We start from the raw sequence: 17,024 nt of genomic DNA, 5'->3' as shown, positions 1-17,024 counted from the left end.
GAAAAAAATACAAATTGATGACATTATATCGTTAATAATCAAGTCTTAGAATAAATCTAAGCATAAACCTAAGATCACATGGAAAAATATTCATCAAAACATAGATCTCCCAAAAACCTCAAATATAAGATCTATCCAAACCTTTTCATGCATAAAAATTCGTATCTTTAAAACCAACACCATAAATCCTCAAACTAATATCCTAAAATATTAACCAAATTCCTAAGAATATCATATGTAAATATTAAAGCCATCAGAGCATGCTTTCATAACAAAAGATTCAAACTTAGTCAAAACCGAATCTGTTTTCAACCTCCCAGTTCTCAATTAAGTTATTAGATATTTGCAAAAATCTTATAAAAAACTTATAAAATGCAATAAATCTTTATCAAAGTTATATATTAGCATGTTAAATATAATCTATAAGAACATTAGACCAAGATATTGTGAAGACACCATAAAAAATCAAAATATAAAACATTGTCCAATTTATCCCCTAGAATGACCTCTTCATGCTTAAACCAACTTTTTACCCATCCAATGACCATTAAATTAACAAAAAATATGGCAACAGAAACTAAACTTAAAGGGGAAAAAATTATGTATAGTGTACTTTGTGAGAAAACACATACAACAATTTCTAAAAAGTTGAGAAAGGTAAGCCACAAATATTTGTTCGAGAGCTTCTTTAGTTTTCTCTCTAAGAAAAGGTTTAAAAAGTAACTAAATACAATGGAATTGGACATGGACGACTCTTAAACATCTTGAGGGGTGATAGGAGGTGTGTGAAAGATAATTTGAGTGATGGGGTGTCGGCCAAAACCATGGATAATACCGCGACTGCACATGATTTTTAGCTAAGGAAGCTTCCTTATGAAGGGTGGTGGTGAGGTGGCTTTTGGTCTTCCTATCAAACACTATTTTGGGTTGACTTGGGCAGTGAAAGGACTACCATAGTAAGGGAAACTTACTGTACAATCCTTGCCTTGGTAGGTCAATTCATGGGCATTAATGGGCCTTAATTGAGTGGGTTTCCTTTCAGGGTTTCAATAGGGTTTTGGTTGCTATTAGCCTAATAAAATTACTAATATGAATCCGTGGGAATGAAATCTCTTAAACTCACAATCAATTTGAAAACTTACGCAAGAAAGCCAAACACAAGTCAATGAAAAATTTAGACTCGTTGAAGAAGTTGTTTCAAGAACCTAAATTATAAGGAAGAACGCCACAAAGGTTATGGTTTGCTTTTGATAAATTCAAAAGTTTATTCAAGAACAAGAGGACATAAACCCAACTCACAATGAAAATATTCATCAAAATAAACTTCTTACAATGGGAGGCTATAAGGAATATATAAACCAAACACCAATTAAAACCTTAGCCCAAAATAAATATATTTTCCAAAAATACCTTAGCCGAAATTAATATCCCCCCAAATTACCTTATATGGCTAGCGCCCCATCTAAATATTCATACAATAATATCCCTTAAAAAGCTAGTTCATGAAAATGAGACATATGTGGGCTAAATATCCTCATACCCAATTATTTTAAATTAATTCCTATAACTAATAAAATAGGCACTTTTAATGAATTAACAAGTCTAAATCCTTCAATCTCATAAACATAATAATAGCCCTAAATAATAAACTCTAAGTCATGTCTTCCATAGCTTGTATCACGTGGAACAAAAATTAGATTTCCTTCTTTTAAGTCCATCTTAAATGTTGGGCTCTTGTTAGACTCGTCCCAAATGGATTGCACCAATTTTTGTATTGCTTTTTTGATCTTCCTAGCTCTTGACCTTGTGATTGGTCCATCTTGAACTTGCAAATGATTTTTAAGACTCAGTCTACCTTGGGCCCATCATTTCCCTTTCTGCTCAAAAGAATTCAACTTTAAATCTCCACCTACATCAAAGGGAGAAAGATCAGCAACATTGAAAGATGACACGCCTTCGCCTTTTATTTGCTTAGTAAGCAAACCTTTCACACTTTTGGGAAATTTGAACAATGACTTGTATAAACAATTTCAAATCAAAATGAGTAAGTGACGTAAATCCATTAACAATATTAAAGGAAGAAAAAGAAGTAATAGAATGAATGTTTTGATTATATGCAAACTCAATGAATGACAAATAATACTCCCACAAATGTTCAAGCAACATGTCTAAAGTCTTCCTTACACCAAAATGACCTAACAAACCACCTCCATGTGTTTCACGTACAAGCAACTCATGCATAGAACTATTAGGCACATAAAGTCTATTCTATCTAAACAAGTACCTATCTAGTCTATAAAACTTACCAAACAATGCATTCTCACACGCCCCATACACATCATGATTAGCATGCAACTCCTTAACATATTCAAATCACAATAATTTTGCATTTAAAATAAAGATAAGGGCATACTTTCTTGATAATGCATCAATCACAATATGTTCCTTACCTTACTTGTATTTGATCACATGAAGAAATGTCTCAATGAATTCTACCCACTTGATATACCTTCTATTTAACTTAAATTGTCCCTTCAAGTTCATCAAAGACTCATGTTCGGTATATATAACAATTCCTCTAACAGGTGGCAATCTACTAAGCACACTGCGAAGAAACATGACCTCATATCCCTGCAATAAAGAGACAATAACACTAGACAAGGATTCGTTAAACTCGTTATTATTAAAATTCACCTTAATATAAAAACTCACTTTTATCTTTCATTTTCCCTCTGCAGGCTCTCTTTCTTTTTTCTTTTGTGGCTCCACTCTTTTTCCTCTACTCTCAGCCATCTCTTTATTTTTATTTTTTTGCAATCTCTCTTTTTCTTGAGGTTTCGGCCTCACCCTCATTTTTCTTCTTCTCATTTTTCTCTCTTGTATTTCAGCCTCACTCTCTCTTTCTTTCTCAAGCTCACTTTCATTCTTTTTTCTTTTTTTTTTCTCAATCTCACTTTCACTCTTTCTTTTTTTCTCAATCTCACATTTACTTTTTTTTTTTTTGTTCAACCTCACTTTTCAACTTTAGTTGGTCCTCATGGAACTATTTTGGAGTTAAATGAGCAAGTTTGATAGTTTTGCCCTCCTTTACAAAGCTATACATGTTCTTGATCTCGTCATGAGTCACCCTCCTATCATATTACCAGGACCTTCTGATAAAATATAGCTAGCTTGCATAGGTATCACATCACAAAATACATCATTCTTATACTTTCCAATTGAAAAAGAAACTAGCACTTGTTTATCTACTCTAACCTCCCTAAAATCATTCAAATATTGCAACTTATACGTTCTAGAGTATTTCAAGGTAGGTAAATTTAACTTCTCAACTGAAGTAGTGCTAGCAACATTAATACAACTCTCCCCATCAATGATCATACTACATACCTTGTTGCTAATACGACATCTAGTATAAAAAATGTTCTCTCTCTGCTACTTCGTATCATCTACTTTGATTTGTGTATTGAGAGCACGCTTGGTAACAAGAAACACATTTGTCACGGGGTATTTCATTCCATCATCATTACTAGCATCAACCAACTCGGACATCTCTTCACTATCAGCCTCACTCTCAGTCATCACCTCCCCATTGTTACTCATGATCAGCATCTACTTATTTGGATATTGAGATGCAATGTGCCCTAAACCCAAACATTTAAAACATTTAATATCTCTATCTCTTGAAGTTTGAAATTTTACCTTTGGTTTGTTCGTGCTAGTTCCCTCATCTTTTCCCTTGAGTGGTTTGGTCTTTCCTTTTGCTACAGCTCGATCATCTGTATCTCACTTTGATTTCCAATGAGTGCTAGAAACAGAAGTGTACTTTGCTATCCCCTTTCTATTTAACTGCCTTTCTACCTTCATAGCCATGTGCATCATGTCCTTTATCTCTACATAATACTGCACCTCAACTACATTGACTACCTCCATTTTCAAACCACACAAAAATCTAGCCATAGTGGCCTCTTGATCCTTCTCTACATTAGCCCGAATCATAACCACCTCCATCTCCTTATAGTAACTCTCTACACTCCTAGACCTCTATGTAAGATTTTGTAATTTTTGGTAGATGTCTCTATAGTGGCTAAGTACAAATTTCTGCCTCATAAGAGCTTGCAATTCATCCCATGTTTCTACAAGTCTCTCATGGTTCCTCCTTCTATTGGTAATTAATTGATCCTACCAAATAATCACATAATCAGTTAATTCAATTACTGCCAACTTTACCTCATTCTCCCCTGAGTAATTATGACAATCAAACATCAATTCTATTTTTTTCTCCCACTCTAAATACATTTCAGGGTCATTTCTACATTGGAAAGATGATATTTTCATTTTGATGCTCCCGAGGTCCCTATCTACCCCATCTAGACCCCTAGGATTTTCCCTAAATCCTCTAGCACGCCTAACTTCTCTATGTCTACCTATCCCAACATTAGATGTTAAGTCTTCCTCATCCTCACCATCTCCTTCATTCATATACTCATGTTCAATACTAGGCTTACGTCTCATCCTATCTTTCATACCTTGCAGATTTCTAATCACTTTATCTTGTTGATCCATCCTATTCCTCATTAACCGTTCAAAATGTTGCTACATAGCCTACAACACATAGAATGAGTTATCTCTACCCTCTTCAGTGATAAGTTATTCTTATGAAATATCGTAATGTGTTGCACAAAAAGAATGTCAATGGTAAAAACCTCACATGCTCTCTTATGTATTTACACTCAAATAATGACACTCTACTCATGTTTCACTTTTAAATTGATTTTTTTCTGATAATAGTCTCAATAGTCTCACACTCTCTTGCCTTTTATCTCAAGAGTTTTCCCGCTCAAGTTCTTTAAGAACTAGTTGAACTAAATCAAAACTTAACATTGTATTGTTCCAACCTGCATTGGATCCAAGAAACAAGGAAGGAATAAAATGACACAAGACTCAAGAAATTTGTACGAGGAAAAGAATAATTACAAAACAAGATACCAACTAGAATGATGCAACAAGAGCAATTCGGCCCCTTTGAAGACAAGGCTCAATCAACAATTTTCTTTTTTTCTCTTTTATTGTAACCATGTATCAACATTTGAATATGCTACCTTTTCTTTTCTCTCTATTTTTTTTTTCTTTTCACTAACTGAATAAACACAGAAATAAACATAAATCTGAATTCATGGATAATAAGCATAAGTATTCAATTGTGAAAATCAAATAATTGAATTCAAAACACACAAAAACTGACAAGGAATTAGAAGGGAATCAATGAGATGGCATTCCAAGCAATTGACAAATTTAGATATGTAAGAAACCATAGAATTTCAAAATCTTATAACCCTAAGATAAAGAGTAATTCAGTAGCCTTAATAAGATGGAATTTAGCAGTCCTAAAACAATGGAATTCGGTAGCCCTAAGACAAGCAAATGAATTTGAATGGTTAATAGCATGTAGAAGTGATTTAATCAAGTGGTTAAACATTAAACTAAATCGGGTTCAAGTAGGGTTTGCAGGTAGACTTTTGGTGTAGGGGAAATCATTTGGGGTTTCATTTTTCACTGAGATTTTAGGGTTTCAATTAGATTCCAAGTGTTTAGAGTTTCTCTAGGGTTAAAGCTCTATTTGGTTTGGCACAAATTTGATGGTTGGATGGAATAAGGTTTTGCTTAGGTGACATTATCACAAAGCTTGATTTACTTCATGTTTCTATCTCATTATTCCTCTTGATGTCAAGTGTCCAATACTATTCATCAAATGTGACTAAGATCTTTCTAAGTGTCTAAATTAAAACTTCTCTCACATAATCTAGACATTCCACACTATAATTTTGAAAATACTGATCTAGGTGATAACATTCTGAAAAATTAAAAAATAAACTTTGTACTATAAAATCATAAATAATCACACTAACCTCAAAATGCAAATCATTTATCAAAATTCGATTTCGAAGTGCATTGAAAAACTCAAAACGCATTTTCAAACAAGCGTTATTTCTCAAATTGAAATTTGTTTTATTATGCCATAAAATATTAAATATTTATTTGAGACTAATAGCGCGGTCTGTTTCTCATTCTAACACTTTTCAGTATCTCAAATGCTAAAATCCTAACTGATGTCAGCACTTCTCTTCGTCCAACCGAAAAATAAGTCTCATCGCCCAATCAAGAGATAAGTCTCCTCGCCCAAATCTGCCGCTTCTTGCCTAAATCCTTATCTCTTCTTACTAGTTTTGTATTGGTCTACATCCTCGAAGCAATTCAATACTTTTAACGTTGCATTTGTCAACTGAGCCCCATCGGCCTCGGATTCGGACTTGGATCCCCTTACATCCCTCTCTCTCTCTCTCTCTCTCTCTCTCTCTCGTAACTAAGGGCTCCATATCTGATTTTCACCAGAGGAGCAGAAGGCCTAGGCTTCCTCCTCCTCCTCCCTTCCTTCCTCCATTCACCCACCTTGTCTATCAAAATTTCTTTTATTTAGTTTTATTTTATTTTTTTAAAGGTGAAAAAGATAGATTTATAGCTTTCCGGCAACTCCTGAGAAACACATGCGACACAAGCATATTCACAAGTGGAGAATCGTTTATAGGAAAGTGGTGGTTTTGTAAAAATTATCACATGTAGTTCTCACACGCCGCCCATATCTACGCTTGGTTCTCATGCTCCATCCTTTCTAGCAGCTCTTCTCAACACACGCGTCAGATTACCGGACTCACCACCACCTGACCTTTCAAATCTAATCTTTACTGCTGAAAAGAGACAAATGTGTTATCTTCACGGGCCATCACATATTCCAAATTTTATCGTAGTTGATCAAAACTGTAATCCGTCATTTTTTACATCTATCTTACTAATATGTTTTTTTGTTTCCTTATCGTTAATTAACATAGAAAAATAGTTCATCTCTTAGACATTTGTCTGTAGAGATTAAGTCTTCTTTTACTATGAAAGGTGAGGTTGAGACTTTGTTTAGGCAAAGAGAATTGCCTCTTGGACGTTTATCTATAGAGAATATCAACAATAGTGAGGACTAGTTTAGTCGTAAAAGAAAATAATGTACTGGTAGAACTCTAAATATATTATTTTGATTTATGATATCATATGAAGATATTTAAGAATGTATCCGATCATAAATGAATGATGGCAATAGGGGTGAGATTCGACCAATCCAGACTAGAGAAACTGACTGGACCCTGGTCTCAGGGTTTTTCATCCCAGACTAGACCAAATGAAAATTAAAAAAATTATATTTTGTTATTTATATATATTATTTATATAAATAATCGTATATAATTAATTATTAATATATCACAATATTACATAAATTTTATATTCTTTAATATATAACTATAATATATAATACTAGTATATATTAATATATTAACATATTATAAGAGTTATAATATAAATCATAATATATGTATAAATTTATAATAGTATTATTATAGTTAACGTACTGTGTTAGTATTAAACCACTATAACTATATAGAGTTAAAAAAAAAAATACATAGAGTATTATTTAATATAGTATTACTAATTTATCACTAACATATAGTATATTAGTTATACTACTAGTATAGTTATTAGTTATAGTATTGATACTAGGTCTACAACTATATATATTTAGATCAATATATTATTATATTTTTTAATATATAATTATAATATATAATACTAATATATATTAATAATTGTACAATTTATTATGTAATTTTATTTAATGAGACATTTAATTTTAATTTTAATATTTTAAATAAAAAAAATTTATTAATCGATTTAAAAAAAAAAGTTGAACCGAATGGATCAACTGAACGAGTCCGGTCCAGTGCAGTCTCTAAAGATTTTTGTCCAATCTGACTGAAAATTTTGGTCTATTACTCAGATCGGACTAGACCGTACTCATCCCAAATGGCAATTTTTTTTGGAAAAGAAAAAAAGAAAAAAAGAAAAAGAAAAAAAAAAGGACTGAATTCATATTTTAGCAAGTAAACAAGCAATGCAGTTGGGGCGTGTTCTAGAAGAGTCTCTCAACGTCTTATAAAACCCTACTGCTAACTGCTCCAGGGTTTTATCCTTTCAAATTGCTACAGATAGACAAAACAAGTTTCTGATTCCCTCTTCTTACATCCTAAATAGGTATAGACTAGATGTTCGTGTCTCTGTGTTTCTGTGCATTTGGAAAGCTCAAATCTAATCCTTAGACTGTCGGATTTTGGTTCTGTCGAATTCTACTATAGTAATTTGATTCTCTAGTTTTGTTTTTTTATTTTTTATTTTTTATTTTTTTTTGGGTTTTTGTTCTTATGGCTCTTCAGAGTAGATCCAGAAATGGCTACAGCTCAGTTGACGGTATCGTCGATCTCAACGAGGAACTTGGCGTCGTTTCAGGGACTTCGGCCTACTGAAGCTGCGAAGTTCGGCCCTTCGGTGGGACATTTGACTGTAGGGCGTGGTCTCTCTCTGAGGTCGTTTAAGGGCCTGGTTGTCAAAGCCGCAACAGTTGTCGCACCCAAGGTGCTAAATTTCGAGACCATTTCTGCTTTCTTGTTGATTAGTGTTATTTTTTTGCCAGTGCTTTGGTTTTTCCATGTATATTTTGTCTGGTGAATATGGGGCTGTGGCCTTTTTTTGTACCACGTAGGGTTGCTGTGACTCTAAAATTCTTTAGAGCTGTGTTCTTATGAAAGTATCGTTTCGTTGAAGTTTTTTTTTCATCTTTCTTGTTTTACTTTAATTACGGAAACACTTATTGATGTAGCGAAATCATGGTTATTTTTGGTGATATCTTTGATGATTCTTCGATACTTTGGCTTTCGCTATCATCTGCTTGATTAAAGTCCTCAACCAAGATTCGGACCCTACCTCTCATTCACTTCATTCTCGGCAATTCAACTGCGAGTAGCTATGGTTGAATGATCTTTGAAGGTTTTGGTGATCTTCAGGTCATTATGTGGTGGAGTAGTTGTTGTTTAGAGTTAGCTGCATTGCTGACTACGTAAGAAGAAGAAACCCGCGTGTGGTCATGTAGCAATACATTTTTTTAAGCTTGGAAGATTTCTATGGTGTTTTTCGACAAGCTAACTGGTCTCTCATGAGTTTCTTGTGGTTGCTCCGATGGCTTATGTGTTGATAGCTGCGGTTGTTGTGATACACCCTTTAGATAGGGATGGGCAACGGCTTAGTTGTTACAAGCTTTATATTAATGGGTTTAGGTTTGTTATGGACCTTGTGGTAAATTTTGATGGTAAGGTCCAGCCCATAGTTAGGATTAGTTAGGTCCTTGTAGTTGAATAAATACTAGCCTGAGCTCTGTATAGGGCATCTGAAAAGTTCATGAAATTTCCCAGTATTCTCTCAATTCTGGAGTCGGTTATCTTTGAATTTATCCCAAAATTTTCCTCATTTACTTTCATTTTCCATCCATCCAAACACATTCCATTGGGTGTGTTACAGTTGTAAGGGCTGGAAATCGTGATTGGAAACATCTCAAGGTAGAAGAACAGTGATGTCTGGTTGCAGCTGCAGGGTGCCTGGTATTATCTTGGATAATGATAGCCTTATTTCAGTTTTTAGGTTAAACCCATTCCCATTCAATTTGGACTCACTATTAGTCATTTAACCCAGCTCAGTTATATTAAGCCCAGTAGTTGTTCAGATCCAAGCCTCAGAGATGGTATTTTTCTATACTTAATTTTGTTTTACTTATCCAAAATTTTTTTCTTAACACCTTATTCAGTAGCCATCTTGTTTAAAAGCCCATCTAGTTCAATTTGCATAAATCTGGTTTCAACTTCCCTGTTAAATCTATCTTCAACTTCATTCTTTCTTTTGTCAATTCAATACAAGATCAGAATATGCAAGATTCTTTATTTTATGATTTTCTCTCTTCTTCTTTCTCTTTTAACTCTGTTACTTCTTTCTTTCCCCAGATCAGTAAATTTATGACCGATAGAGGCATGTGCTTTCCAGTTGAGGGCATTTTCTGCTGGTTTAGCATTATTCCAGCTATGCTATGATGTTTTTCAGATAATTTCCAGCATGGTTATGGTGAAATAAAATAAAAATATATATATCGCTGCTTTCCGGTGTCACCTGGCCTTTTCTGGTATTTTCTCAACTTTTTCCAGTACTTCCGGTGCTCCCCCCCACCCCCCAAACAGCAACAACATTTTCTCTCTTCTTTTCTCCAATTAGCTAAATTGGTTAATTCCTTTTCCCTGTTCTCTTTCTCTGTTTCAACCAGAATTTATTTGTTTCTTGTTTTTCACTCATTCTCTATTTCCATCGGTATTTTTCTATTTTTCATCTTAAAGCAATGGGCTCCAATTCATTAAGGGCTTCAGTGGATTCACTTCCTTTTCCTTTGGGCTACTGAGTGGCTTCTCTACCTTGTCATTTTGCCACTTCTCAGCTTCAAGCTATTGATATTTCTGTTCTTACTTTGTCTACTTCAAGCTGTTGCAGCTTGATGGGGAAGTATTAGAGAGTTTTATCGGTTGTAATTTCTGTTAACTGATTCTGTTAGTGTTAGTTTGTTAACCAATTGTAATTAACTATTGGATTTGTCAGTTTTTTAGCAAAGAGCTACAGCTCTTAACACTTGTATAAATAGATTTACTAATTGAGTGAATAAAATCATCCAAAATTCCTTTCATCCATTTCTCTTCCCTCTCCTGGCATCTCCTCTCCCCAACTCCATTTTTGACATGATGCAATGTAATTCTGTCAAACATCTGCCTTGATCAGGTCTAATATCAAATAAGTAATCTATCTTTCATTGTACCTGCAAAGTTTAGATGGTTAGATATTTGTAGTTGTAAGGGTGTGTGCTAATGAAACCTTGAAAGCTGCAATTCGGCTCCAAAGTGGGGAGAACAGAATTGCTTTGCGTGTACTTTTTTACTGCTCTATATAATATTTGGTATAGGCACTTCAATAGTTAGTTCTTTGTGCTTGGAGGTATGGCGATTTATTCAGCTTGGTTAGAAGGCTTTTCTTATGATCAAACCGCTATTTATACACAGCAGTGGTGTATCTACATTTTTTGGTTTACCATTAAAAAAAAGTTGTGTATCTACATTTTGAACTCTGATAAATTCAAGTACTTATTGGATTCTTAATTTCTTGGTTTCTCTAAAGTCATAGTTCTATGTTCTCATTTCTGCAGTACACATCGATTAAGCCTTTGGGCGATAGAGTGTTGGTGAAGATCAAAACTGCAGAAGAAACAACTGAGGGAGGCATTTTACTTCCAACAACTGCTCAAACAAAGCCTCAAGGAGGTGAGGTGGTTGCAATTGGAGAGGGTAAAACTGTCGGGAAGACCAAAGTGGACCTCAGTGTCAAGGTAAATTTTTCTTTTCCTTTTCCGATCAGTGGACTTCTTCGTGTATATATGTATACATATATGTGTGTAATAAAAGCCATTTATGTTCCTTTTTTAAATCTCATTTATAATAATTTCTCAACTCTTTCTTTGTTTCTTTTTGTGTCTCAACTCAAGTTTGTGATTTTTTTTATAGTCTTTTAACACCAATGTCTACTTTTTTTATTTAACTTATATTCTTTTTATAAAAATCTTCAATTCTTCCATATATACACACACACATACATGCATGATGCATACTTACATACTCATGTATTTATTTTATTAATTATCAGTATATATATATATATATAACTAATCCCGGAACGCACCGTTACTGAAATAGTATGTTCCAATGCCTAAACTGGAATGATCACCTGAGCGGAATTTAAAAAATTGGTGTGTATTTGCCAGTTCCCATTGTTTATTCCTTTCTGCAATTCATCTTTTTTGTAGACTGGCAACCAAGTTGTGTATTCTAAGTACGCTGGGACTGAGCTGGAGTTCAATGGTTCAAAGCATCTTATTCTGAAGGACGATGATATTGTTGGTATTCTTGAAACAGATGATGTGAAAGATCTCAAACCCCTGAATGATAGAGTTTTAATCAAGGTTTGCATACCTTTCATGTCCATTACACATATTTTCATAAACTTTATATTTTTGATTTCTGAAAAGCATAAATCATAATGTCCATATGATGGTTTTAATCCTTTGTTGTTATCAGTAAGCTGCCTTTGGCATAAACTGGATAAATAATCCTGGAAATGGGTGTAATGGGGTTTTGCACTTGTATGTGCGTTGTTGCTGTAAGTAGGAAGTAGGTACCTGCACATGATGTGTCCTGCCTGTTATCTCTGCTTTAGTTCTTTTTATGGTTCTTGCGTGCTTCTCTTAGTACCTCAAGTTAATTCTGGCATTCTACATTTTACGTTCGAACTTTGAGTGCAGGTTGCTGAGGCTGAAGCAAAAACTGCTGGAGGTCTGTTGCTGACGGAAGCATCCAAAGAGAAACCTTCCATCGGCACAGTAAGGGGATTATAGCATCTTCCGCTTTCATTTTTTATGAAAGGATTGTATTAGGATGAGATTGATACCTGGTGTGTATTTTGCCTTGGATGTGATAGGTGGTTGCGGTTGGGCCCGGTACTCTCGATGAGGAGGGCAACAGGAAACCATTATCCCTCACCCCTGGGAACACAGTTATGTACTCCAAATATGCTGGGAACGACTTTAAGGGTAAAGATGGATTGGATTACATTGCTTTGAGGGCTTCAGATGTTATTGCTGTTCTTTCTTAGCTGCCAGTTAAATGTGCTCGAGGCCCTGTGGGAAAACAATAATCTAAATGAAAAATGTGCGTGGAATGTAACGGGAATTTCTTTTGGTGAGGCTGCCCCCAAACCATATGGATTTTGAATGTAGTTGCCCATAGAGTATGTTGATTGCAGTGCTGTGTCAAATTACGGTCTTTTTTGGTTACGTGCCTGGTTAAAATGCCAGGTCCATTTGGTATTGAATGCATGCATCTCTAGAATGGCCAATCCATCCATGCAAGGCTCTGCATGTATTTGAGCTTGTTTTGTCAAATCTGGTAGCATATTTATTTTTTTACGAGCAAAAATGTGGGGAATTCGAAGAATAAAATGGAAAATTGAAAAAAATGAAAGAAAGAACAATCAAGAGTTGAGTTTTATTCAAGGAAAACTCAACCTCCACTTTAATAATCACAATACATTTGTTCATTTTTACAGAATTTTCATCTCATCTTATCTTAATCATTATAATTTTTTTAAATTCCTATATAAAATAAAATAAATAATTTAATTTTTTTAAATTTTAATATAATTTTTTCAAATTTTAATAAAAAAATAATATATTTTAATAATATTTTATTTAATTTATTTTAATTTATCTCATCTCATTTTTAAAAATAAACGAGATCGTGATTTTAAATAGTGAGTTAAGATAAAAATTAAATAAAATATTATTTTTTAATATTATTATTATTTTATAATTTGAAAAAGTTGAATTGTTTATTATATTTTATATTGAAAGTTGAAAAAATTATAATGATTAAATAAATTGAGATGAATTTAGAAATCAAACGCAATTAGAAGAAGAATAAATTAGACCATTTCCAAAACTTGTCGTTTTACTGGCTCTCTGCACACCGTTTCGTTGCCTCATTAATCCATGAGCACTGTTTTGGCCTCAGGTCTTCTGCATTACTTCTTCGATCATTTTCTCTTCAATTAACTACATTAACTTCCATTTCCTTCCACGCATAAAATTCTCCCCTTTTTCAAAGAGCCTTAACCACATGGCTGACTCATGGCTGAGCTCCTTCTCCACTACAAGACCTTGCCCACAAGGTGAGGTAAAGATCTCTCAGTTTCCCTAAGGATTCCCAAATACTGTCCTAAGGAAGAGTGCCACTCCAATTAATTAGAACTTCAGTCATTGCATGATTTTCAACTTTTTTCATATGCCTATCCAAAATAGCTTTTGGTTCTAGTTGAATCATGCCTTGTCAACAGGCGATAAGGATGGTAGAAGTGTAATGTTCTGGCCCAACTTTTAGAGGCATGAAACATGAAAAACAAGGTGTATCTTTAATGTTGTTGGTGGATTAACCTTATAAGCTACAATCCCTACCTTGGCTATAATTTGAAAGGAACCATAATAACAAGGGGCCAGCTTCAAATTGTGGCATAGATAGGGGTGTAACCGGTCTGTTTTGGTCCAATTTTGAACAAACTTTAGAACTGAATAGGTATACACTAATTTTGAAAATTTAAGAATTGATACGGACCGATTCATAACTAAAATTGAAACTTTCAATTTTTTTGGATCTTGTCTAATCCAGTTTTCCGATTTAAAGTTTAATATTATAATTTTTTCAATACTAAACTTAATTGTTAGAATTTAATATTTATTATTAACAATTACTAATTCATTAATGCTCAATTATACTAGTATAATATAAGTAATATCTAACTTACAAGTGAGATTAATAAACTTGAATAATAAGACTAGAATAGTATAATTAGTGTCTAATTATACTATAAGTAGGTCTAACTTATATCAAATGTTATATTAATTTTATGTTATAAGATTAATAAACTTGAATAATAAGATTAGAATTTCATTTTATATTAATTAGCAATTTAGCATATAATATATATTATATAATATAAAAAACTAAAAATATATATATACCAATCTGGTTCAGTTTAAACTGGTTTTCAAAATATGAAAACCAATACCGCACTGGGTTAAGACCAGTTGTAGTTCTTAAAAACCAGTACCTCATTGGACCAGTTACTAACAAGACTGAGCCCACTTGGTCCAGTCTGGTTCAACCGGTTTTTTGGTTTTTTGTTTACACCCCTAGGTGCAAAGCCACTATTTTCTATCTATAAAGCTGTAGCCTTAAGAAAACCTAATCTCTCTCTTCAAAAGTTATGTCAAGTCTCTTCTTATTTGCAAAAAACTTCATTCTTTGATATGCTCTCTACAAATTCTCCTTCAAAAGCCCCATTAGCTTATCCCTAGTCCTCAATTCTAGATCCACGACCTCATTGATAGTTGTCCCATGGACATATGACAAAAGGGGTGGATAACTAAACAGTGCCTCAAATGGGGAATATCTCATGGAAGAATGGACTGTGGTGTTGTAGCACGATTCATCCATTGGAAGTCACAAACTCCAATCTCTTGGTTTGGACCCAATGTAGTATCTCAAATAAGTCTCTACACACTTATTAAGAGCCTCAGTTTGGCTATCAGTCTGCAAGTGATAGGCAAAACTAAATGCCAAGGTAGTATTCTATAGTTGGAACAACTCATTCCAAAATGAACTTATGAAGATAGGGTCCCTGTTTGAAACTATGGACTTAGGCATACCATGGAGTTTGAAAACCCCAGCAAAGAAAACTTAGGCCACTCTCATTGTTGTATAGGGATGAGCAAGTTTGAAGAAACGTGCATGTTTTGTAAGTCTGTCAATCACATAAAAAATTATACTCAATTCGTGAGACAATAATAGACCTTCAATGAAATCCATTGAAATGTCTATCCAAAGTAAAACTAGCATAGGCAAGGGTTGCAACAACCCTGCAGGGGGAAGTGTCTCATGCTCTATAGTTTGACAATCATCCCACTCTTCAACAAACCTCCTTATGTCTCCTCTCATTTCCTCCAATTAAAATCTAGTTTGACATTTTGTGGAGTTTTATGATACCCTACATGCCTAGACTATGGGTTGTTGTGTATATACTGCATAATTTTGTCTTTGAAAGGGGAAGAAGGCACTACACCACTTTCTCTTTCCTATGCAACATCCCTTGTTGCACAGAATAGTGTTTGTCAAATTCCACTCCAGCTTGCAATTTGTCATATATGTAGCATCTGTGGAGATAGTGCATAACTAGCCTTCAATTTATCATTCCATAAAGGGGTAGGGAAAAAAATCAGTGCCAAACTGGCATTATGCTCCTCCTCTCTCCTTGAAACCCCGTAAGTTATTTTATTCTCTTTCTCTTTCTTGTAGTCCCAGCAACTTTGTGATCCACTTTTGTTGAGCTTTTGTACACACATTATGATCTAATAGGAACTTAAATGCTTGTTGGTCAGTTTTAATTTTGAATGATTAACCTAGCAAGTAGGGTCTCCACTTCTAAACAGTAGTGGCCAATGCCAATAGCTCTTTTTCATAAGTCAACAATAATAAACATCTTTCCTTAACAACAATGTTGAAGTAAGTAATTGGTTGACCCTCTTGCATAAGAACTGCTCCCAAATTAGTACCACATCACACTCCATTGTGAAGTGCTTAGAGAAATCTGGTAGTCTCAACATTGGTGGTTGTGTCACAGCTTGTTTCAATTCTCTAAATGCTATTTCTATTGATTCACACCAATCAAATGCATTCTTTTTCAAGAGGATTGTCAAAGATGCTGCAATAAATCCATATCCTTTGATAAATTTCTTATAATACCCAATAAGTCCAAGAAACCCCCTCAAGGATTTCAAGGAATTTGGAATCATTCCATCATGGAAGTGATTTTAGCAGGATCAACTCCTAGAACTTGATAAGAGATGCCACAAATAATCCACCTCAGCCACCCCAAATCTACAATTAGACATCTTAGCAAATAGCTTGTGCTAACTCAATGTGTCCAATACTAGCCTTAAAATACTTCAAATGGGTAGAATAGGACTTGTTATACACGAGTACGTCATCAACAAATACAAGGACAAACTCTTTTAGATGGGGCTTAAAAACATCATTCATCATCTCTTGAAATGGCTCTAATACCAACTGTTAGGGAATTTGAGATATACGAAGAAAGAACAGAATGGAAAATGGAAAGAAAGAAAGAAGAATCCAGAAATTGAGTTTTATTCAAGGAAAACTCAACCTCCACTTCAAGAATCACAATACACTTCAGATGCCTTCATCAATTCTCTCCCACGTTTTTATACAACTAACAAATGACTTAAAATGCACCGTTTTACTGAAAATACAAAACACATCATTTAACTTCTAACAGAAATACTAAATTTGACTCTTTCCAAAACTCGCCCTTTCACTAACTCGCTACGCACCATTTCGTTACCTCATTAATCCATGTGCACCGTTTTTCAGGTCTTCTACATT

The 17,024-nt window shown here is 34.1% G+C and overlaps 1 protein-coding gene across 1 annotated transcript; it reads left to right on the top strand.

Annotated features, from left to right (window-relative positions):
- Positions 1-7,970: 7,970 nt before the first annotated feature.
- On the top strand, positions 7,971-12,822 carry LOC122307883 (20 kDa chaperonin, chloroplastic-like). Its single transcript, XM_043121001.1, has 6 exons — positions 7,971-8,130; positions 8,310-8,508; positions 11,162-11,341; positions 11,816-11,971; positions 12,311-12,388; positions 12,487-12,822. The coding sequence occupies exons 2-6, from the start codon at positions 8,323-8,325 to the stop codon at positions 12,658-12,660; spliced, it is 774 nt and encodes a 257-aa protein (XP_042976935.1). The 5' UTR covers positions 7,971-8,130; positions 8,310-8,322; the 3' UTR covers positions 12,661-12,822.
- The last annotated feature ends 4,202 nt before the right edge of the window (positions 12,823-17,024 follow it).

This window comes from Carya illinoinensis, chromosome 4 (genome assembly GCF_018687715.1).
Source record: "Carya illinoinensis cultivar Pawnee chromosome 4, C.illinoinensisPawnee_v1, whole genome shotgun sequence".
In the NCBI taxonomy this organism is placed as follows: domain Eukaryota; kingdom Viridiplantae; phylum Streptophyta; class Magnoliopsida; order Fagales; family Juglandaceae; genus Carya; species Carya illinoinensis.
This window is presented reverse-complemented; position numbering and strand designations above follow the sequence as displayed.

Excerpts from the sequence above, each read along its gene's own strand:
- LOC122307883 (XM_043121001.1), top strand. The coding sequence starts at position 8,323 with ATGGCTACAGCTCAGTTGACGGTATCGTCGATCTCAACGAGGAACTTG. Across the intron at positions 8,509-11,161 it reads CAACAGTTGTCGCACCCAAG|TACACATCGATTAAGCCTTT; the intron begins GTGCTAAATTTC and ends TCATTTCTGCAG. Across the intron at positions 11,972-12,310 it reads ATGATAGAGTTTTAATCAAG|GTTGCTGAGGCTGAAGCAAA; the intron begins GTTTGCATACCT and ends CTTTGAGTGCAG.